The sequence below is a fragment of the Vidua chalybeata genome, chromosome 2 (assembly GCF_026979565.1).
Source record: "Vidua chalybeata isolate OUT-0048 chromosome 2, bVidCha1 merged haplotype, whole genome shotgun sequence".
NCBI lineage: Eukaryota > Metazoa > Chordata > Aves > Passeriformes > Viduidae > Vidua > Vidua chalybeata.
Window position 1 is genome coordinate 10291024 of NC_071531.1, and position 23531 is coordinate 10314554.

Consider the following 23531-nt stretch of genomic DNA (forward strand, 5'->3'; position numbering starts at 1 on the left):
TTTAGGTTTTTTTGAAGGACTAAAAGATTCATTCCTCATACCAAGAAGCAGCAACTGATAGAGTTGAAGAGCATTCACTCTGCAATGTGAATGTGCTTATCTTCAAGTCATTAATTTTTTTTTTCCTCACACCCCCAAACATTTTGCATATTGAAAAATATAAAACTTCTCCCTTTCTTTATGTGTGTATTCAGGCTCTTTTTCCACAGGCTCTACTGCATCCAGTGCCCTGGATGATGGAAGAATTTTTATCCTCCAGTGCACACCCAAGATTCTCTGCCACTGGCATTTTCCCCAAAAGTTTTATATTCTTTTAATAAAAATTGCTGATTGACAGTGTATTCTAAATATTCTGTAACAGGACTAAGACTTGTCTTCAGCATTGATTTGATTTCACACTTTCTAGTTGTTCATGTTTCCTTTTCAGAAAAAGCTGCAGGATGTGTCCGTGAAGTTTCGCTTGTTTCAGAAGCCAGCCAACTTTGAACAGCGCCTCCAAGAATGTAAAAGAATTCTAGATGAAGTGAAATTGCAGGTGCCCAAGCTGGAGATGAAGAGTGTTGAGCAGGAAGTAGTACAATCACAGCTGGATCATTGCATGGTGAATATTTAGGATGCTGTCTTTCTATTGGCTTTAGTTAGAGAAAGCTAAAAATTGGGGATTACTGTCCTTAATTCAGTTATACAAAAAAAAAATCCAAAACCCAAACAAACAAACAAAACCCCCAGAAAAACAACAAAGCCCCCCTTCAGAACTCTAGGCATGCACTTTCACTATGTGAGGATACCAGTTAGGATCCCTTTCTAATTCCCAGATCCTATCCTGCAGTTGAATTTATCTCCCCATCTTGGCTCTATTTTCTATATTCTACAGTCATGGAACTCTGTGACATAACCAAAAGAGGTGTTACAGAGCACAAGTCTATTCTAGCCAGGAAACACAAAGCATAATGGAAAACCATAGATTAAAACTTCCATGAGATGGCATGCTATGGGTTTCTTTCAGTTCAAGAACAAAAGATGACCTGAGTATGTCCTAAGGAATATGAAAAAAATCTGTACATATCTCTTTAATATCACTATAATCCTGCTCCCCTTAAATAAATAAAGCTAAACACCTCGTTCTTGATGATCATAAAAAGAAGAATGTAACAACAAAAGTAGCTGGTTTATATTTTTCCTTTTTTATTATTTTTTTTCTTTTCTTACTTTTTTTTTTTTTTGTTTGTCTTTATTCGATTTGTTTATTGGGGTTTTTTTGTGGTTTTTTTTTCCCCCTGGGGCAATGGCATGCCTGAAGGTTTCCACCTCCCAACTTCTTTCAGATGTAAAAGTAGAAAGAATTTAAATTTTAAAAAAAGCATAGGACAAGTCAATGTTACTGCTTTACATCTTCCATTTTTCTTAAATGAAATTGCTCTTAAATTCAGGTTCATGTGAGAATGACATTATTATTAGAATTATGTGGTTCTTAGAAGCTCTGTACTGAATTAATATCTCTTCACTCAGCAGTGGCTTTTGCGGTCTTGATGTATTTTGTGGAAAACTTATAGTGGTTTTAGAGCATCTTTAACTACAAGGATTCTCATAATGTTCCTGTTTTTCAAAATCTAGTTATAGTATATATTCAGAATTTAGACAATATGCATCATACAACAGCTTCCTAATTTCTTGGCTGGTTTTCAGGAATGAAGAATTTATTATCATATTAAGCACCTAGAAAGGAGCTGGACTACTTACTCTAAGTAAATAAAGTAGTAATTGTAGGTCCACCTCATTTTGTTACTTTTATTAACTAAATTTTTTAGAGTATGGCACTTACTAAATGTAGGGATAATCCTCTATCCTTCCAGTCTCTAGATTCAGCAGTATGAAAAAATGACAGATTTTAAAAACTAATGGGTATTTGTAGTTCCAATACGTCCAACATTCTGCATGAGTTGACAGAAGATATCTGTTGTTGTTTTAAATACTGCATTATCTAAGCTTTAAAACAACCTCTGTCACAGCCTAAAACAATTAATAATGATGTGTACTTTCTCATGTATAACATTTCTAACACTGAAATTAGTTTAGTTATTAGTTTAGTTAATCAGGTTTTAGTGACATGTCATTGAGTTCACTGTTTGTAAATATGGACTGTTCTGAATTTATTCATTTGGATTCTGAATACTTCCAATGGTCTTTTCTAGTTTTCATGTTGTAATGGTGGTGTTTCACTTTTTATATTTCTATTTGATTAGAAATTATATAAAAACCTGAGTGAGGTGAAGTCTGAAGTGGAAACAGTGATAAAAACTGGGAGGCAGATTGTTCAGAAGCAGCAGACAGAGAACCCAAAGGAACTGGATGAAAGGCTTACAGCTTTGAAGCTGCAGTATAATGAATTGGGTGCAAAGGTAAGTGTTTTTAATATAAAGCCATGTACTGGCAAAGTGAAAAGTAACCTCTGTGTGGTAAGTAAATGGGATTTTTTACTGGTTCCTTTCAAGGTTCTTCCAGTGGGAGAGAAGGAGTGGAGGCAAAGGCAATCATCAGCATGGCTATTCAGTTGCTCTGAAAAATAAAAAACAAAAAAACAATCACCTAGAAAAATAAAAATTTCCTTTATTGCAATTCAAAATTTTAGTTTCTTAATATTGTATTTGTTTTTTTTTTTCTGCTAGTTCTTTGGTTTTTAGAGTTCAGATGCGGGATGTTGTTTCATTCTGATGCCTCAAAGAGTCACTTCAAATTAGGAAATTACTAAGATCAAGTTTTACTTCTAGGCCTGTTTCATAAAAGAGAAAAATCTACCTTTTAAATATACTGCCTCTGACTGTATAGATCTTAAAATATATAATTTGCATTTCTTGCTGTTCAAAAATATGTTGAACAAAAAAGCTCTTGCCACTGAAGCTTTCCTCGAGAGGCACTTGTGTAAAAGTCAACTATACAAAGTAGGATGCACAGGCTCCTAACCAATATTAACTAGACTCAGAAGAGACATTGTGACATTGTCCTAAAGAAGACGTCATTTAAGTAATTCAGTTAACACATATCCTTCATTACTCTGTTTTGTTTCTCTTGCTCTCATTAGAACTATTCAAAGAACTTCTGGAAACTGTAAGATGAGAGTGAATTTGGTGCTGTGACTGGATGACTGAAAATTGTGAACAAGAGATAATACCTGTTTGTTTCTAAAATTTGTGCACTTGAAAAACACAAAACAGGACAGGAAGCAAATTCTTAATTTTTAGATTATAAATTATTCAAATCATAAATTATTAATAGCTAAGAAAATGAGCCCATGTTAATACTGAGAGCCAGTATATGGTTTAAACAGATAATGAGAATCAAACCCTGGTGACTACAGTATGATAAAGCAGTAAGAGTTATGTTACTTTTGACAGAGATAGTACTCATTAGGGAATCTGAATTAAAACAGTTCTCTCTTGCTAGAAAGTAAAGGTATTAAGAGACATCAATCTTTTGCGTGTCAGGAAAACTGGAATTTGCTTCAGTAGGTGTGGATAGCTGCCATTTGGGATTGGATAATATGTTTGAGCTCTCCATTATTTTAGAAAGAACTGTGGCATTTATTCCTGCATTATGTTTAACTTAACAGCAAACAGGTGCCATTATTGTAGGAAACCTCTCTTATCTAATGAAGGGATAAAACTGTACCATTAGGGAGCCATTAGTGACTTGAAGTGAGCCATATTGCAAATTGATGTGTCTCAAAAATTTGCAGTGCTGAGCTTAGCTCTGCTGCCCTAGGTGGAATTTCTCACATTTAATTTTGCTCAGCACGGTAATTAACAGTTTGAGAGAAAGACACAGAAGCCCAGATATATAGAAATAAAGGAATTGAATAGCCATTATCAGCACTAATTGATTGCGCTGAGAAAAAGACTTTTTAAGAGAAGACTAACAATAGTTATAACTGATAGTGAGTCTCAGGACTGAAATTTATGGTCTGAGGGAAAAACACATCTTCCAGCATAGGTTCACTTGTGTGATTTTGTAGGTACTGTTTCAAGAGGCTTTTATAAATAAAGAGGGCCTTTTATAAATTATGAGGGCCTTCAAGAGGCCCTTATAAATAAAGTAACTCACTAAATAAAGTAAAATCACATTTTCTGACCCAGAAGGCCTTTAGAGGGCACTGTTTCCTATTTTTCTGTAGAAAATGCATCTTTACATTTGAGATACTAACAAACTAACAAAAATCAATATTCTGCAGTATGCAATGTATATGGAGATAATGTATTATTTATATAATAAACACATGTTAGAGATGTATATAGGAACACAAATATTCTCTCTCTGTTTTGACAAGTATGAGTAACTTCATTTTATAATATACCAGGTGCTTAAAGTTCTTAAACAGGCAATCAAGTTCAGGGTAGTGCATTTTGCATTGTATTGCTGCAAGGTAATGTTATTTACAATTGCTATTACACTCTTCAGAAGAAAAGGTGGAAAACCTGGCTCCATGTGTGAATAGAGCTCTAAAAAGCTGAGTTTTATGGTCCTTCCCAGGGATTTACCTCTTGGCCTGACTGTAAGTTCTGCGGTCTCATTTAATACATTTGGCATGCAAGAAAGCACATAAAGCATATTCAGTGAAAAATGTTATGAGATTTCAGTAGTAAGCCTTTACAGAGTGATAATAAATTATCAGGAGCACTTTATAGCTTATTCCATAGGCAAATCTCATCTCCTTACTCAGGGATAGGAAAAGCCATGTATATAACCTTGTAACATCCTGCTACATTTTAAAACCTCAAATTCTCCTTAGCAGTCAATCTATGAATCCATTTGATCATTGTGCCACTACTTGTTCTGAATGGCAAAGTAGAAAAGAGTTTTAGTAGGTGCAGTTTTCTACCACTGTAGAAAGTTTTTTTCTATTTAAAAATACTTAAATACAAATCAGTGGCTACAGTGTTAAAGTGATTACTATTTGACATTCAAGCTAATTAGGATTTTCTTTTAAATATCAGTGATCTATGGGAAACTTTTAATCCTCCTTCTCTAATCGGATTTTTTTAAACTTCATCACAGCACAATTTATTAATTTTTATTTTCTGCTACCAGTTGCCTATTGTCTATTGTAGTGTAGTTTCCCATCTAATATCTCTTAATTTACTTTTCTGCTTTCTCTACTAATTAAGTAAAACCTTTTCTTCCTCTCCCTGAAGAGTCTCAGGGTCTTGCAAGAAATGCTCTATTTGCCCTGTTCTTTCAAAATGCAGTGTGAGACAGTCAAAGCAACATAAATACTCAACCTTCCTTCCAGGTACCATGTGCCAAGCTTAAAAGAACTTCAAAGCAGAGGTCATCTCTAGTACTTTACATCCAAAACATTCAGAAAATTAAAACCTTAAATGTGCTACTTTACTTCAACATTATTCAGTGACATTGTGTTTCAAGATCTGAGGCTTTCTTCAACTGATATTTCTTTTCTTCCATGTAGCTTAGCTACACTGAAAAAAAACCTTGAGGAATCCCAGTTCCTATATGGCCACCTATATTAAAATATGCCCTCTGAAGGGTTTTGACATCTATTTTGTGTCTCAAGGAAAGCCTGTTAGTTCAGTCGCTCTAAATTAACTTGTTATGCGCAACTTCAAAACAGAGGAGGTTTTTGGAGCTCTGTTAGTAGTTCAAACTCAATGCATCTTTATGCACATAATTTTCTTGTAGGTGTTTGCATTCTAGCAGCAGAATTACTGATACTGACAGAACAAATCAAGACATACCTATATTTCACCTGTGGAATCCCAAGTCTAGTTTTTATAGAAAAATGGCCTACAGAAAATGTTATATAAAAACCATCAGACCTGTTTCACTGATGGGTTAATAACCACAATTATTCTTTCTGCAGGTGACAGAAAAAAAGCAAGAGTTAGAGAAATGCTTGAAATTGTCCCGGAAACTGCGGAAAGAGATCAATGCTCTGACAGAGTGGCTCGCAGTGACAGACGCGGAACTGACAAAGAGATCGGCTGTGCAGGGGATGCCGAGCAATTTGGATGCTGAAATTGCCTGGGGCAAGGTAACAATGCAACACACACATGTGAATATTGCAGAAAGATAGATTTCTTTCATGATAAAGAAAAGTAATTAAAAATTCTGGTGTTTTAGTTAGTGGAACTTCGTGAATGTTTTGACATTATCTCACTTTAGCATTAACGCTCAGAAAAGTTTAAACCGTCTTGTCTCTGCAGAGATCAATAGCACAATTCACTTTTACATTGCAATAACGTTGCAAAAATCTTCACTGAGATGAATTTAAAGTTAGAATTTAATTTTTTAGAGTACTATAAATCAACCACCCAGTATCCATGTAAGTAGAGATCTCTTACACCGTTCTACTCATGGTTAGAAAGGTATTAAATAGTAGATGAAAGATTAAAGATGCCAGAAGACTATATATTCTACGTGTTCAGATAGCAGCCAGGATATTTGTTTTCTTACTCTTAGATTTGTAGCTCATTCCTTTGCATTCTAGGGGCTTCCTACTTCCATGAGGCCTCACCCTGAACTCATCTTTCAGGTTAAAACTCAAAGCCTTAACCAAAGCTTTCCTCAAAATCACAGTTTAGATAAACATTTTACAGAAACTAAGGAATGCAAGACATCTGTATAAACCAGAGTTTTTCTGTGTGATGCTAAAACTTGGCATGTTATCACTTAACAGTAGCTAATCCATTTCATTTTCTGCACATGTAACAGGAATCCAATCTAGCTGAGGACATAAACAAACCAAGTCATCATTATTCACACATACCAAAATTTGCATTTTATAGCACACTATGGTCAACATTATCCAAAGTTTCACTTTTTTCAAATATCTGTGTGCAGCCAGCAGCATTTTGAACAAGTGTTTGTATAAAATTTCAGAAACAAACAAACAAACAAACAAAATCTCCTTAAACGCTGTTTGGGGGTTTGTGCAAAAAAAAAAAACCACTTTTGCTTTGTTTAATGGGAGAAATCCTCTAAACATTTTACTAGTTTTGCTATGCATTGCAGAAATAGTAATGATTTATATACAGGCAATCTTCCTAATTTTTTAATGGCAGTGAAGATTCAAGGCACTTGAGTAAAATTTGTTTTGTGGGTTGGGATTGTTTTTGTTGTTAACTAACCCTTTCAAGTTTCTGAGCTTGATAAAGTGTCTTTAGACTTAAAATGCATTGCTGATTTGCAAACTAATAACAATACTAGAATAACAACAATAACGATTAAAAAACCCGCAGTCTACACATCTTTTGTTAGATTTGGAGTTCTTTTTTTTTTTTTTGGTATTTAAAATAAGACAGTATTTTAAAAGTGATATCCAAAAGTATCAACTTTCTCTCTTACTAATTTACAATTACTGCTTTGACTACTGCAGTTTTCACTTTCAAATAAAAACCTAAATCCCTGCAACTGCTCCATTGTTCTTTCCTATTATTGCCTGATGTTTTCTCATTTTCACTTCCTGCTTTTCCTGCAGTAAATTTTGTGCAGTTCCTCTCATTTCTTTAGACTGATATTGTGATCTTAGAATCATAGAATCATGAAGGCTGGAAAAGACCAAGACCCTGTAGTTTTCCACCTTTGGCCAATCACCACCGTGACAATTAACCACAGCACTAAGTGCCATGTCCAGTTGTTTCTTCAAGACTTCCAGGGATGGTGACTCTGCCATTTCCTTGGACATCCCATTCCATTGCTTAACTACCCAGTTTGAACACCCCAGCTCCCTCAGCTGATGCTACATGACTGACCCTCCAGACCCTCCCCCAGCTCTGTTGCCCTTCTCTGGACTCATTCCAGCCTCTCAATGCCTTTCCTGTAGTGAGAGGCCCAAAACTGGACACAGGATTTGAGGTGTGGCCTCACCAGTGCCGAGTACAGAGGGACAATCCCTGTCCTGGTCCTGCTGCCACACTATTGCTGATCCAGGCCAGGTGCCATTGGTCTTCTTGGCCCCCTGGGCACACCTGGCTCATGTTCATATCTGTCAAACAACACCCCCAATTCCTTTTCTGCTGTGTAGCTTTCCAGTGACTCTTTAACACCCATAACAAAGGATAAATGTCATATCTTTAAGAGACAAATTAGAAAATCTTAATGTTTTAACATCTCCAAACTAATCTGATAGGTAGTTAGGCCATTCTCCCAGTAAAATAAAAATAATCTTCAGTGGTGACTACACAGTACAGTTCTACTGAAATGGAAATAGGCACTTCATGTTCCTGTTGATCCAGATGTATGTAGTTTCTCAGAGGTTTAAAGAGAAAAAATTGTCCTTAATATCACTTTGTTGTTAGATATGAACTTTAATGATTCAGAAGTTGCATAATTAGGACCTAAAACCTGATGATTAGTGCACCTGCATAGTGGGAAGCCTTTGTTATGTCTTAAGCTTGCTACAACAAGTACAATGTATTCTTTATCTAAAGACAATCAAAAAAGGTAACAAGAGCCAATTAAAATAAGAACAATTAACATGAAAAAAATATATCAAACAGGAACCATTCCACCTTCTAATCTTAAGTTGTGCTCTTGAGTATTGTGAATTCTCACAGGGAACTGATACATAGAGTTTTGAAGGAAAAACTGGTAAAAAGGATATTTTAGCTTCAAATATTCCCCAAAGCCTTCACTACAATTTAAATTCATGTAGTACCTCAGCTCTTCCCCTTCAGTCAGTTCATCACTGAAATAAGAACAAACAATTTTGGGTGAGAGCAGCTGCCTCTTGGCAAAATACATATGTACTGAGTGGCTTTCAAAATTCCATTTTAATATTGCCTTTTAGGAAATATAAACAAATATTCACAGATATGGAAGCAGACTTCTAATGTGGAACAATCCAACAGGTAGTATATGTGGCAAATCGTAGACTTACAAGTGTAAATATTTACAGAAATTACATGGAATGTGCTTTTTCCTGAAGAATCACCTCCCACTAGGAGACAGTGCTACATTTTATCCTGGACAGTTTAAAGTTCTTGTGGGGACTTCATAAATAAGTACGATGCTGCTACTCCCATGTGAATTTTATTGAGGCATCACACAAAATTGTACATCAATAATTTAGTCCCCAGAACCAGAGCCTCACAGTATCTGATTAATGTCACAGCTTTGGGCTTTGGACTTCCTGGGTAAGTAGGCTGCCAAAGACAGTAACCAATCTAATGAAATGCACTGGGAGATGAATTAAGCCCAGCAGATTCCCATTGTGACAAAAGTCTGCAGAAAAACAAAGATGGAAAATGGAGAGGGAGAGAGAAGAATTCAATAGTGCAAATGAACTGAAAATTGGATGTGTGCTGCTGTCGATATATCTAAGCAGAGGGCTAATAATCTTTTTTCTTTACAGGACAAGGAAGCAGTTATATTTATTAGTGCACTTATTTCTAATTCATTTTCAGCACCCAAGTCTTCTTAAAAGTGAAAATAACTCAGAGGGTTACAAAGATAATTACAGATTTGACAATAAAAGAAATCATACATCTGAATGTTGTCTTCAAGGTATAAACACCTCGAAGTAAAAAGGAATGTCCATCTTGAATAGAAAATGAAGCTAATGAAAGATACCATTAATCTGGACATCAAGGGAAATGTGTTATTTGTTCCTGTGTAGAATTTTTCAAGGAATGGAACAAAAACTTGGCTGAGTTATATGAAATGAGATGGGCAATATACTGAAGACTGTAAATCCTGCCTTTCTGCTCAGTAGAGACAAGTTAAATCTTTCCATTTGAATTCAGCTCTGTTTATAATAGATAAGAAAAATGACATGCGGGTGGAAAGATAGTCATTAAACATCGTATATTAGAAATCCATTTATAATTAGAATTCTGATTTAGTGAACATATTTATCACTGAAGACATTAACAACTGCAGGGTTTATTTGTCTTTTAATCAGGAACCAAACTGATAAGAATTATATTGCCAGGAAACCATGTTCTTAAAAAGGAAATGGCAGATGGTATTACCAGGAAAATTCTGTATCACTCCCTACTATCAGCAGTATGACTCTGCCAATGCTTTAATCTGATTTTTTAACACAGTGTGTAATACCAGTGAGCATAAAGTTGACTTGAAGTACTTAGAATTACATTTAGCAACATATTTCCTGTCAGTAATATCCATAAAAAAAGACAAACTGTAAATTGTGTCAACTGATTAATAATCACTGGCCAAAATGTAATAAAAAATAAAATATGTGCTGTAAATAAACAAATAAATATGTATAATCAACCACTGAGAAGACTATAACGTCCGCTTCTGATTAATTCTGCAATCCCACCTGTGAGAGCTGAAACACCTAATTTATTTTAGAAAGATTCTAATTGCAAAGAGTATTTTCAAGTAATCCACAGCTCACAGGCAGTGTAAAGGCACACAGAACTTTTCTTCACTCATTCATTGTTGTGTTTTTTAATCTATGTATGTTAATGACCATCATGGCTAAATATAGTATCCCCTGCATTAACTTATAATTCTGGTTTGTTTGAAAAAACCTATCATTAGTTCATCTTGGTACATAGTAGTTTTCTCATTATAAAATATAACTCAGAAGCCCTTTTTGCCACATGTTCAGAAAAATGAAACAAACCAAACAAACAAAATAATGGAATAATAATAAAAAAACCAAACCGAAACAAAAAACACCAAAACACCAAAACCCTCATTTCTATGTAACTTCTGTTTTCAAACATAATTCCTAGTTGGTATTTTATGATGGGAGGGATGTACAAAAACCATCACAGTAAACCAAAACCATCAAGTAAAAAAAAAACAAAACAAAACAAAACAGTTGTAACTGTTCTGTAAAAATCCATGTAAGTATTTTTTAGTAAACTGAAAGATAAAGAGTATGTCACAGCACAGTGGGATCAGAGATAGGACTGTGAGCACCACTCTTAATGTAAATATCTGCACAGGGAACTGCAATTATTTGTTCTAACATGATTCATCCTGTCATCCTATGGATCCATATGTAAAGTATGTAAAATATTATTGTATGCAGCTACAAACCACTTATAAATTCTCAGCAAAGCTCATCCCTATGACTTTACATGCTGCAGCATGATTTCCCTTCTGCATGGATTTCAACCTACCCAAAGTTGTTTTTAAACAGAACTTTTCTTTTGTACTGCAGCTCCTTTCCTGAGATTTTGATGAATGAAACTGGCTCAAGGGAAGCTCAGATTCTCTCTTTCCCCCTTCTGATGTTTCTGGGAAGGGGATTAGAAACTAATCACCTGAGGCATGCTCTGAATGCAGAATTGACCCAGGGTCTGTGTGATTGCTTTAATTTCCTGGATGCCAGGAACCTAGATGCCATTTCTCTTGGAAATGTTCAAGTCCTGGGAGTTCCATGGTGGTGTAATCCCCCAGTTTTGACTAAAGCAGGCTACCAACATTTTTCTTATGACCAGGAGTAAGAATAACAATTCCTTAAAAAGCAAAGGAAAAATTTCAGTCAGTGAAACACGAATTAATTTTTTGGGTCAGAGAATTTCCATTGTGATATTTTGTACCAAATGACCATAAGTGGTACTTCAGAAAAGGGGAAGTACAGGAGCTTCTTCCAAAGAGGCACTTCAGAATTTGGTCTAACTGAACAACTGAAATTTGAATGGGGAGAGATTCACATCATCTTAACTCTTGTATCTGCTAGTAGATGTGATCCTAAGTAGTGACATATGTAAAGAAGTGTTTATATATATATATATATATATATATATATATATAAAAATATATATATATATATATCCTTAATATAATCTGTATAATTTGTATACATATTTTAATGGAGATATCTTTCCTGGAAGTATTTATGGAGCTTTTCTCTTCCAGTAGGTAATACACACTTGAATAAGATTTTGTTTTATAAATAAATATACTAGTCTTAAGGGAAAAAAAAATGTAATAACTATAATGATAAACAGCAGAATGAATATAATCTGTTTTGGAGTTGTTCAACATTACTGATAAATTTTCGCAGCTGTAAGTGAATGTTTGGTGTTAGGATGTTTAGTTCAATCTTTTGTTTACATGTTTTTGTTTCCCCAAGATGCCATGATTATATCAGAAAAATAGCTTCTTCACAACTCCTACATTTCTGTATTTTATTTATGTTACATGGTTTCACCCTGATAAGCACATAAAATCAAAATGTATAAATTGCCTAGTCCTTCTGGGAAGAGTTTCACCACTTTACTTGTTGATGTTTCATATTGTACAAATTGTGGTGGTGTTCGAGACTTGGGGGTTTGGGGTCTTTTTAAGGTACTAAGTGTTTTAAAAACCATTTTTAACTTGCAAAGCTAATTGTATTAATTGTGTAGTTTAATTCTGCAACTTTCTTATATATTTTCAAATAAACTGCACAGCTGGAATGCAATTTCACATTATGGCAACTAGAAAGGAGCTTAAATCCAGCAAGGCTGTGTGGAACTTGCTCTTTAAAAATTAGGAGAATTTAAAAGCCACACCCTGAATTTTACTGAAATTATCTTATTTAAATCCTGGCATCATGGCATATTCTTTTTTGTTTTATGTAATGTTGTTGAATTAATAGTAGTACTTTTGATTTTTTTTTTCTTACAGAAAATTTACCAGTGCTGTCTGTTATATTGCAGTGAACAAAGTATGTGTAGAGTATCACTTTCTAGTAATACTGGAAAGAAAAATGGGAAATTCTTAGGAATAAAATGTACAGATGCCAAATTAAAAACAAACCAAAATATCTTATTGAAGTTGTGAAAGAAAGTTAGTTTACCTGGTGCACTTCATAACCTACAGAGGAAGTCATAGCTGATAATGCACCGTGGAATCCCACTGACTTTACAGACCCTGGTAGTTTTTCAATTGTATTCAGTGGGTCCTGTATTTTATGCATAAGGACTTGTAATAATGGAGAGTTAAAGTATTGAGGAAGATGCTTTTGTCACTTCAATGTTGTGTTGAGGGCCACAATATTTTTTTAAGACAATAAGGGGATTTACTTGGTTCATGTCCCTTACTTGCAATTAAACGAGGGAGTTAAAATCCATGTTGCCCAGAGGTGCCTCTAGTGTTTAGTTTACAGTAATTCTTTACTTTGAAAGGAATAACTAGTTTCTTACACATAGGGAATGCAAATCTGGGTTTTGAGTACATTTTGTTTAATAGACATTTAATTGTTTGCTACTTGGGATTAACATTTATTTATGTAGCCCAAGATTGGCATTTTCATAAATGTAAAATACAAAATAAGCCACAAGCCATGGTAAATACACTTCAGAGAGTCTTTTCCAAATGAAAGAAAATAGTTTAGAAAATGAAATAAAGCTGATCAAAATTTTCCATCCTCAGTTGAAGGGAAATTATATCCTTTGTGTTATTCTTTTTTCATGATGACACTTTGCACCTGCTGTGAAACAGATAAAACAGTACTAGAAGAGGGCGTGTTTTTCCTTTAATCTGACAGGGACCTGCTGAAATTTTAAACTCTCCTTTTCAAATTCTATAATTATATAGTATATTGTTAATAATTTGCATCAATCATGCTTTGGATCTATTACATATCCTATGTATTTTAGAAAATTGATAGAATGGGGAAAATTTATCATACTTACATTAAATACAAGTTTAAGACCTTTTCTGTGAAAAAAACATTGCAAAATGAAATCCTGAATTCTGTTAAGCATAAGGAAGTGAGCTGCTGCTTTAAGCACGACACACTGAATAAGTTGAAGGTACTATTAAGGTTCTATTTTACAAAAAGAATAATTTTATACTGTCTTTATTGAAAAAAAATGAACATTCCACTTTCACTATAAATACATTATCAACAAAATTATACTGATTTGTGACCATGAGAGATGTGATAGTGTGGAGGTCATAAAGGTGGGACTCTACTGCATAACAGCATTCATCCTGAGATGGAAGTATTGTGTTTGCCATTTGTTTGAAGTTTTCGGGGTTTTGTTTTTTGGTTTTTTTTTACTGTTTTCAAGTTTCTGTGAGACATCTGTGTCTCTGAAGACCAGTGCTTCTTCCTTTTCTACTAAGTTCTGTTTGTGTTCACTTGGAACACTTGGCTTCTGCTTGCAGTTTTGTTTTATAAGCAGAGATTTATATGCCTGGATCATTGCTATCAGGTGGCAAGGATCTCAGATAAATTTCTCTCATAAAACTGGTTATATGTGAAATTAGGTGTAAGGAGTTTCTGCCTTTCCTTGAGTATTCAGTAAGACTGCTGTAAGAGTGTTGACACATTTTTCCCTGTGTCATCTCACTGTTTCGTATTTAAACACCTGCTTTTTTTACATGTTGTCTATATATGTTGGGATTTGTTCCTTTTGTTAGACTTCTTGCATGTTGCAGTGAATATTAAGACATGAATGATGAGTAAATTATGTAACCTTTCATATCAGATCTGTAAGGTAAGATAACAGTGGGAATAGGTGCTGGAAATCTGACTTGGTAACACTGCATTTGTGTAGTAGTCATTCAAGCTTAGAAATGCTATGGGCAATAGCTTATTTTTAGTATTTTGGTTTGCAGAATGATATTCCAACTGAATGTAATGAAAATATGCAGTTCTACAATTAGGAAACAAGTTTAATGGAAGAAAATAGCATGATTTCTTCTGAAAAAGATTGCATTTATAAATATTAAAGTAATAAAATATTCACTAGACTATTTTTGATGGAGTTTTCTGTCTTGAGGTGTCATCATGATGGTACATTATTGTTCCATTTATTATGTAAGCTTTATGTGCTACTTGATAGCTCTCTAATTTTATTATATGAAAAGTAACTTTAAGCATCTCTATATAAATATTATAAAATGTGGATTAATTTCTAATAATTAGGTATTGAAATTATATTTTGAACACTGAAATGAAAGATAATTTTCACTTTTTTTAAATTAAGCTATTTTGAGAAGATGAAGAATATATACAATTTTATCAGAGCTCAAGAGAAACAATTTGCTTTGTATTTGCTGCACTTCACAGAATGCCTTCCCTTCCTATAGGAAACAAGACTGTGTTTTCTAAACTTGCTGCCTGATGTAACATTTAATGTTCTTAGTGTGGATAATTTTTAATTCCCATAAATTTTATTGCTTGTCCTGCTCATGTAGGCAACACGGAAGGAGATTGAGAAACGCCAGGTCCAGCTTAAGAGTATCAGTGACTTAGGAGAGAATTTGAAGACAGTGATGAAAGGAAAGGAAAGTCTTGTGGATGATAAACTCAGCCTGCTGAACAGTAACTGGAAAGCAGTAACTTCACGTGCTGAGGAATGGTTCAATCTCTTACTGGTAAGGAAAATGCATTTCTTCACACAGAGGAAATGTTGCTTTCCAGTCGTACATGCCCGGCCTTATAGAAGTGTTTTTTCTGGTGCCTTGGATTGTGCTTATTGAATACACAGGTACACAGGCAATCAGATTGATTTTTGTGTAGTACATTGTGTATGTTTTGAAAATATTTATGACTACCGAGTGGAATTTTGATTGTTAGCAGTTTGCAATCCTGTCTGTCTCAACAGTTCTTGCATTGTTTTTGATTTGGGTTTTTTTCCCCTAATAAATCAAATGCAGTTTCAAGGACAGAGATTACTTCAGTAGTCAAGTGAAAAAATAGTCAAGTAAGCTGAGAAAGTCTTAGTATTGATACCAACAACATCAGCTGCTTTTGGCTGCTTAGCATTTCTGTTTGGAATAGTACAATTGGGAAATAAGTTCTCAGTTACAAGTTGGTTTGGCCCACAGGGTAGTTCTGGTGTGTATGGGTTTAATTCATTTCAGAGGCAACCAAATTGTAAGCTTTTCTCAGAGTGCACACATGATGTGCTGAAGGACTATGATTTGGTCTTTCAGAACTTCGTGATCCTCCTTTGCATAGTTTTATAGGGCATGTTATGGTGGGGACTGGATTAAGTGTAGTAGACAGTAAAAACCCTAATACACATTTCATACAGATTCAGGAGCCTCATCCCCAGCTGCCAGAAACTATGGATAGTCACATAACTTTATTCTGCCTTCAGACTCGTTCTGTCATGAAGAGGTGACAGCTTGAACCCTTAACTACAGAAGAGTCTTAACAACTGGGCTGTCAGAATGCTTTGGGAAATCTTGCATGCTGTTTCTCTTCCTGAGAGCGTGGGAATGCAGTTTTACCCCAGAGAAACAGAAGTTTTTAAAGGATGTATTGGCCTTTGTCATGACTTTTCAGGGCTTGATATGCTGGAACTCCACTATAGTCTGTATGGCTGCTTTACAAATATAATATATAAATATACAATAATATACAATAAGTATACAGCATCACTCAAGGGCTTCCTCAGCTGAGTAAAGTATCCAGGTGAAAGTATCTGGAAAATTTAAGAATTTCATTCAGAATCATGTAGGTACACAGATATATTGTGGAACTGATTATAAGAAGCATATAATGGACTTTACAGGTTAATAGAGTGATGTATTCCTGTACATCCTCTCTTTCCCTGCTTTGGATTCTGTGGTTAATATTTGCTAAAACAGATGATAAAAAGGTCTAAGAGAGATAATTGAGAGGTTTTTACCAATTTCAGAACAGAGTAAAATAAAGGTAGGTGTATTTGGATGCCAAAAGAACTAGTAATAACTTTGATTTTGTGTGTGCGGTCTACATATGTATTGTGTGGGATATGCATAGGCCACATTCTAGTGAGCTCACCCAAAAAGGCAAAGAAGCAGAGTAATGAAGATTTATCAGAATATCAACTAGAATAGCTTTTAAAAAGAAAAAGTCTCAAAGCAGAGAAGTTAGATGAAATGTCCATAAGAGGTTTAGATACAAAGCTCCCAGTCTTAATTGTGATTTTGCAAGTGCATCCTTGTGGCCATCTGAGTTTCAGTCAATTTACTGGCTTTCCAAAATGAATTCTTTACCTTGTTCTTGGGAAGGTCCTTTGCAGCTCCTGTAGGTCTGGCTAAAAGCTTCCTGTTCATCTCAGCACCTTGCTGAGCTGCCGACACCTGTGTCTTGCTGTGATTTTGTCATCCTGCTGCCTGTCACTTTGGAAGCTTCTCTCTCTCTCCTAGAATGTCTTTTTAAAGAAATCTAACATGCAAAGTGAAGGAAACAAACAGCAGATTCTATCCTTCACAAAACAAGAAGTTACTGTGTAAAATAAACAAGTTTTCATAATGTGTGCATGTTTGCCACACTTGGCATAACTACAGCTGTTATTTCAGTTCTGATTACATTTTTTGTATGCAGTATTTACCTTTTCCACATACAGGAATATCAAAAGCACATGGAGGCTTTTGATCAGAATGTAGCTAATGTCACTACTTGGATGTATCGTGCTGAAATACTGTTGGATGAATCTGACAAACAAAAACCCCAGCAAAAAGAGGAAGTTCTTAAGGTAAAAAAAATCTGATTTACTGGAAAGCATGAATTTTATTCTAAAAAGTGTCAAAACTAGCATATTTCAAAAGGTATCACAAATGGATTAAAATTCTTTTTACTGTGCTAAAGCTACCCTCTAGCAACTTGTAGATTGCTTAATAAATTTGCTCTGTATTACCAAAATTAAATCCTTGCAGAAATAAAATCAGATTGTTATTATAATTCTTGGGAATTTCCTGGTCAGTAAAACAGCAGCTTATTAAACATATGTCTGCTGGAAAATACTCCTTTAACACAAGGTTTTGTTTTGTTTGAACAAAATACTTTTTTTCTGTCCCCTTTATTTTTATTTGTGTTTCTGTTTTTCTGTGATACTTTTCCAATAAGTATGATATTTCTGTCATATGATTGTCTTAATTCTACAAACACTGGGGCCAGATCAGCAACACAGACAAGAATATTATATGATAAACTACTGTCGAATCAGGGGTTAGTGTATTGAGCTTGAGGTTTTAGTTGGCCAGTTGCATCATTTGACCAACTGATGAAAAATTAGCTTGTAACATGGATGTGTATGTTAAAATATCTCATTTAAAATATCTTCCTTAAGAACAACATCAAATTATTATCTAAAGGGACTTCCCTTTTTCTTCTGAAGTCAATGTGAAATTTTACTTTGTAATGAACTCCATGCTCATTACATAATATTTGAGTAAGAGTTTGCAAATCAAAATCAGAATTGTATTGCTGACACTGACATAATGATGCCATTTACTGCAGCAAAATTTTACAAATTCCAGGGCAGAGCATAAATCAATCCCTCATTGATCTCAGCAGGATTATGAGACTGGCTTTTGTAGATTAATGAACAATTTTGCCACCATCAGATATAAAGTAAAATTATCAATAATTATATTTATGTTTGCAATGCACAAAGGTAGTTCATGTAGACAGTAAAATGTAATTCTTAATGCTCAACTGTATTTCTGATTCCCAAATGCCTTGCTATCTATTTTTAGCCTCTGCCTGCAATGGGATCTATTGTTAAGATTAATATTGCAGAGGATAAAGGCTTTTTTTTTTTTTTTTTTTTAATTTGTGACAGATTTATAGAAAAAATTAGGACTTCTTTTTTATCATTATTCTGGTCATTTTTACTTGCCTGAACTATGGCCCTGAGCAGTATTGAAAGCAACAATTGCACATCTAGTTCTATAATACATGAATTAACAGCTCTTCTTAGCTTTAGGAACATAGAATAATTCAGTGCATCCTGAAATATGCTGCAATATTATCGCAGATAAGAATCTGCCTAGAAATAATGATCCCCATTAATTTCAGCCAGGAGATACTAAAACAGACATGTAGATACATTCCTGCTATAAATTTGAGGGATAGGAGTGGGAATGTTATCTAAGGTATTTCTACTGGATTTACACACTCATGCATAATTATCTGAATTTGCTTTGTGGTTTTGCTCCCTATTCCTTTGCACACTTTCTCTCTCTCTCTCTCTTTCTCTCTCTTTGCATTTATTACTAACTTCAAGCCCTGTCTCTTGCTCACGGACTGTAGCGCTTAAAGGCTGAGCTGAATGACATTCACCCCAAGGTGGACTCTGTGCGTGACCAGGCCAGAGACTTGATGGCAAACCGTGGGGACCACTGCAGGAAAGTGGTAGAGCCTAAACTCTCAGAGCTCAACCAGCGATTTGCAGCTATTTCACAGAGAATTAAGAGTGTAAAGGTAGGAGGACTTGCTTCCATATGGAGATGCATAAAAAATGGTGTTTGTGTAAGATGCACAATTGCAACTACGTAGTGGGCTACAGTTCTTCAAAAAACTAAGCTTTTAGAGGAAAACAATGTAGAGCCCAAGGATTTATTGTTTTATTAAGTGTGAAAATTTGGGGTTTTTGCATTAAGGGAATGTCATGGTTTGACCCTGGTGCAATGCCAGTGTCCCCAAGAAAATACACCCTCCCCAAATGAGTGCTGTGAGATGCGATCAGGAACAGAGCAGAGCACTCATTGTTTTTTTCACTATTTCACAATTAAAGTATTCACTGACTTTTTTTGAATGTAACAATGAATATGTCATTAACTTACAAAAAATGAACAACTGAGAATTAGTAAGTCTCTTAAATTCGCAAAGTATAAGTAGCCTTTTTTCATATAGGTTTTGTTTTGAGAGCTAATTTTTCTTCAAGTACATTTAGTATTTTTCCTATGAGTCTGAGATTCACCAGTGCTGGAGATAGAAATAAATAGGTAGAGATTATATCAACTTTACTTCAGTTATTTATCTGTAGAATCAACATGACTGCTAAATCTGAATTCATTGTGGATTCATCTGAATTCATTGTAATTTTTGGCCAATTTGTGCCTTCTGAATTGGAATGAAGAAGGACATAAGCCACCTACTTTTTCCATTGTATTTTGCTGCCTTTATTCTGAAGAGCTATTCAGCAGATTAAATGAGGCAGCCATAAAGATTGGTATAGAGTATAATGGGAATGCACAGATCCTGATCTAAAATATTATTGCTGGTCACTGTACTAACACTGAAAATAAATGCACAGAGATCCATGGCAAAGAAAGAAATAAGTTTTGCAAAAAGCATGAGCCAAGAGACATGGTTTCCATGAGTTGTTGGGATCTGTGCAGAGCTCAGTATCCTGCCTAACCAGCATATCTCTGTGGATATTTGGGTTTATTTAGGTTTTATTTCCGAAGCAAAATAATGTATTCTGAATAAAGGTAACAATTTTTTTCCTAATGGCCATCAGTAATATTTCAGCCATTCTGGCTTCTTACCTACTTCTTACACAAGCTGTAGACTGAGGACATCTTTGTAAGAACTGTACTGTCTGATGTTTTTGCTCTGAACACCTGCTATCTGCACTCTAGATTTCCATCTCAGTTTTACTTTGCACTTCCATCTTATTGGAAACTTGCAGAGTTTGCAGCCTTTGGTGGGATCCTGGGAAATTGTTGCTTGTCCTAGGGAAAAATGGGACTGCCTGTACATAGCTCATTAGGGGTTCAGTGTTTGCACTGCATGTTGTGGACTCAGTCAATGAAGGGACAAAAGATTCTTATCAAGATGAAGTGTCTTCAGAACACAGCCTGCAAATGTCTTCCACCTGCAGCCTTCTCTCTCAGGTTTTCTTCCATTTCTGAAGGCAAGGTGGGCGGAATTGGCAGAATCACACTAAGATTTAGAGAAGAAGTGCCCAGCAAGATGAGAGGAATTACTACAGCACACAAATTATAATGGTAAATTAGAATTTAGGGGACCTTTTCCAGGACCTTGGAAAATGCACAAGTAGAATATGATGCGCAAAGGATACTTAGTATTGAATCAGATAGAGAGGTAAAAACTGGTCTGAATTATTGACTATTCTACTGACTTGCTGTATGCATTTGGATAAAGGATCAAATTACTGGGTAGTTTATTTTGTCTACCTGTGTAATGTAGGCAATTGCACATTCCTTAAGATTTTGGTTTAATGAGCTGGAAAATTATTATTATTATTATTATTATGAGGTGATATGCTTCCTAAGTGTTTTTACTTTTTTTCCCCTGTATTTATGTAAAATTATTCACTCTGTGAAAGATTGAAACATAAATTCAAAATGATTGAAAGCTCTCATAACCTATTTTCAATAATTTCTCATCTGTCATCAAATTAGCTATATTTTTTCAAATACTAACAATAATCACTACAACAGTGAAGTACATAAGAAATGATCCATTAAGTCAATGAATGGTAGTATATAATTGTCATGTCGAGAATTAACAAAATGTTCATAGTATACTGAAATGAGACTTACCATTTCAAGTAGTCTTTGAACATCATTCAATTGCTGGAATTCATTTGGTATTTTTCTTTCCACTTTCTTCTTTGTTATTGTTTTTAGCCTTTATCAGAGACTGTACATTTTATATTCCAATTTTATTACTTGGTTTGTCTTTTAATGACATTTAAGTACTTTAGAAAATATTCTTCAGAGCATTTGAGAAGAAATTACTGCATAGTGTTCTATGATTTCTAACTCAGCTGAAGTGTATGATGAGTGTAATTCTGAGCCTCTTAATGAAAATTTGTGAACATAGTATTATTCTCTATAAATATTGTACATTATTACATTTCCATTAATGTTTGTAAATGTGCAAAATCTTTGTTGTTAAAATAATCAACAAGAGACAATTAAGGCTTTTTTACCCAATGTCTTTCAGGTCATCTGAGAACAGATTTCATTTGATATCCACTCTCATGTTTTTGCCTATTAATTTTTATTGTTGCTGTATTCATTACAAATTTTGCACATAATAATAACTAGTTATACCAGAGGAAAGGGTAAAAGAGGACTAGGTAGAATATAATGTACTTATGTCTTTAGCAAGAAAGACAGATGCACATCCAAGAGTTCCTAGACCATCAAAAAGACCTTTAATTACCTTTAAATCTAAATTTTATGCGAGAACCACTGAGGTTTTTTTCTTCTTCTTGTGTTTAAAGCTTTGAAGGAAGAAAAAATTTCTGTTGATCATTTGCAATGCAATTAATAAATAGACCATATATTGTACATAAAACTACTCACAGGCACTCATGTCAGACCGACAAAAGGCGGTGCATTGTTTTTAGTAAGTAGCACCTGTTGGAGAGTTCAAAACTGAATACTAAAATAAAGCACCATAATTATACTGTGATTTATATTGGAGGAATTCAGTCTGTTTTGTTTGATTGACTTTTTATTCATCCTGAATTTTTGTTGGGGCTTTTTGAAACAAAAGCTGAACTTTTGTTGATTTTTTTTTCCCAAAATGTTACAAAATACTATTAGGGGAATATCTTATACAAAGATTTTCTGTCCTTTGTTTTGTAGCATTCACCTAACGCTTCTACTATTCTATATGAGAGAACAGTAATTTCAAAACTGAACCAGACTAACATTACAATTTTCTCAATTATTAATAGTAGGGTTTTTTCCATCTGAATGGACTTCTTGATGCTGTATGAATAATTTCTGACAAACCAGATTTAACCACGAAGTGTAAACATTTCTTTTTTTTAGAAAAATAGTATTTTTTGGACTTGTTCTTACACACAAATGTGAGAATGTATTTTATTTTTTCCTTTCTAATTTTCACTCACCTTAAAACTCTTTGGTTTACTTACATGGAAATTCTACATAAATTTGTATCTTTGGGTACTTTGAGTATGGTGTAGATATTTTTCAACATGATGGAAACTCTACTATTGTTTTATCAATAGGGGGTAACACAGATATCTCTTTTCATTTCTGTTTCTAATAAAAATATGAAATGTGTCCTTTAAATAAATAATCTTTGTATTTCTCCATTTTAGCCCTTCATTCCTTTGAAGGAATTGGAGCAATTTGACTTCGATATACAAAAAATGCTTGAACCACTGGAGGTTGAAATTCAGCAGGGAGTGAATCTGAAAGAGGAGGACTTCAATAAAGATATGGTAATTTGGTTGAAATGGAAGTCTGAGCAAAATAAGCAGGGAGATGAAAAAATCTGAGTGAAAATCAGAAACCCATATTTGCATAAGGATCTTCAGATATAACTTACGCAAAATTTTTCTATGCTAATATATAATAAAATAAAAAGTCCCAAATTAGCACTAACTAAATTTTTCGTGCTAACTTAATTTTTAGTTTATCAGAAAAGTATTTCTTGTCCCTTATGAAAACGCTAAGCAGACCAGCAATGTTATCCATGGGTTCTGTACTACTACCAGCAGTATTACAGAACAAGGAATGAATATTTAAAATTTCTGTAGTAGTATAAAGACCAGGAAAAGTCAGAATGATGTAAAAAAATAGGCACTATAGTGAAAGAATACATTCAGTAAAAATAAATGCTCATGAAAAGAAATGCCACTTGCCAATTCGTTCTTAACCAATCTTCTTATAGCATTAATGTAAATAGGTTTTGTGGCTGTGGTAGGCTTTATTACTTATGTTTTATCATTGCAAATCATAAAACAATTTATTCATATTTTCTGTGGGGAGAAAGGAAAAAGGGGAGTAAAATACTGCAGTGCTTTGCTGCTATTGCGATTGCTGTGTGTGTTCTCCAGAATGATTTTCAGAGAAATAACATTTTTTGG

At 34.3% G+C, this 23531-nt stretch overlaps 1 protein-coding gene across 1 annotated transcript in view; it reads left to right on the forward strand.

The window, feature by feature from the left end:
* Positions 1 to 23531, forward strand: part of LOC128783063 (dystrophin-like) — a 74597-nt gene that overhangs the window by 44663 nt on the left and 6403 nt on the right. Inside the window, exons 13-19 of the mRNA XM_053933674.1 lie at positions 428 to 601; positions 2244 to 2399; positions 5873 to 6043; positions 15130 to 15309; positions 17274 to 17402; positions 18962 to 19132; positions 22761 to 22883. Of these exons, the coding sequence (XP_053789649.1) occupies positions 428 to 601; positions 2244 to 2399; positions 5873 to 6043; positions 15130 to 15309; positions 17274 to 17402; positions 18962 to 19132; positions 22761 to 22883 (1104 nt within the window). The remainder of the gene's footprint in view (positions 1 to 427; positions 602 to 2243; positions 2400 to 5872; positions 6044 to 15129; positions 15310 to 17273; positions 17403 to 18961; positions 19133 to 22760; positions 22884 to 23531) is intronic.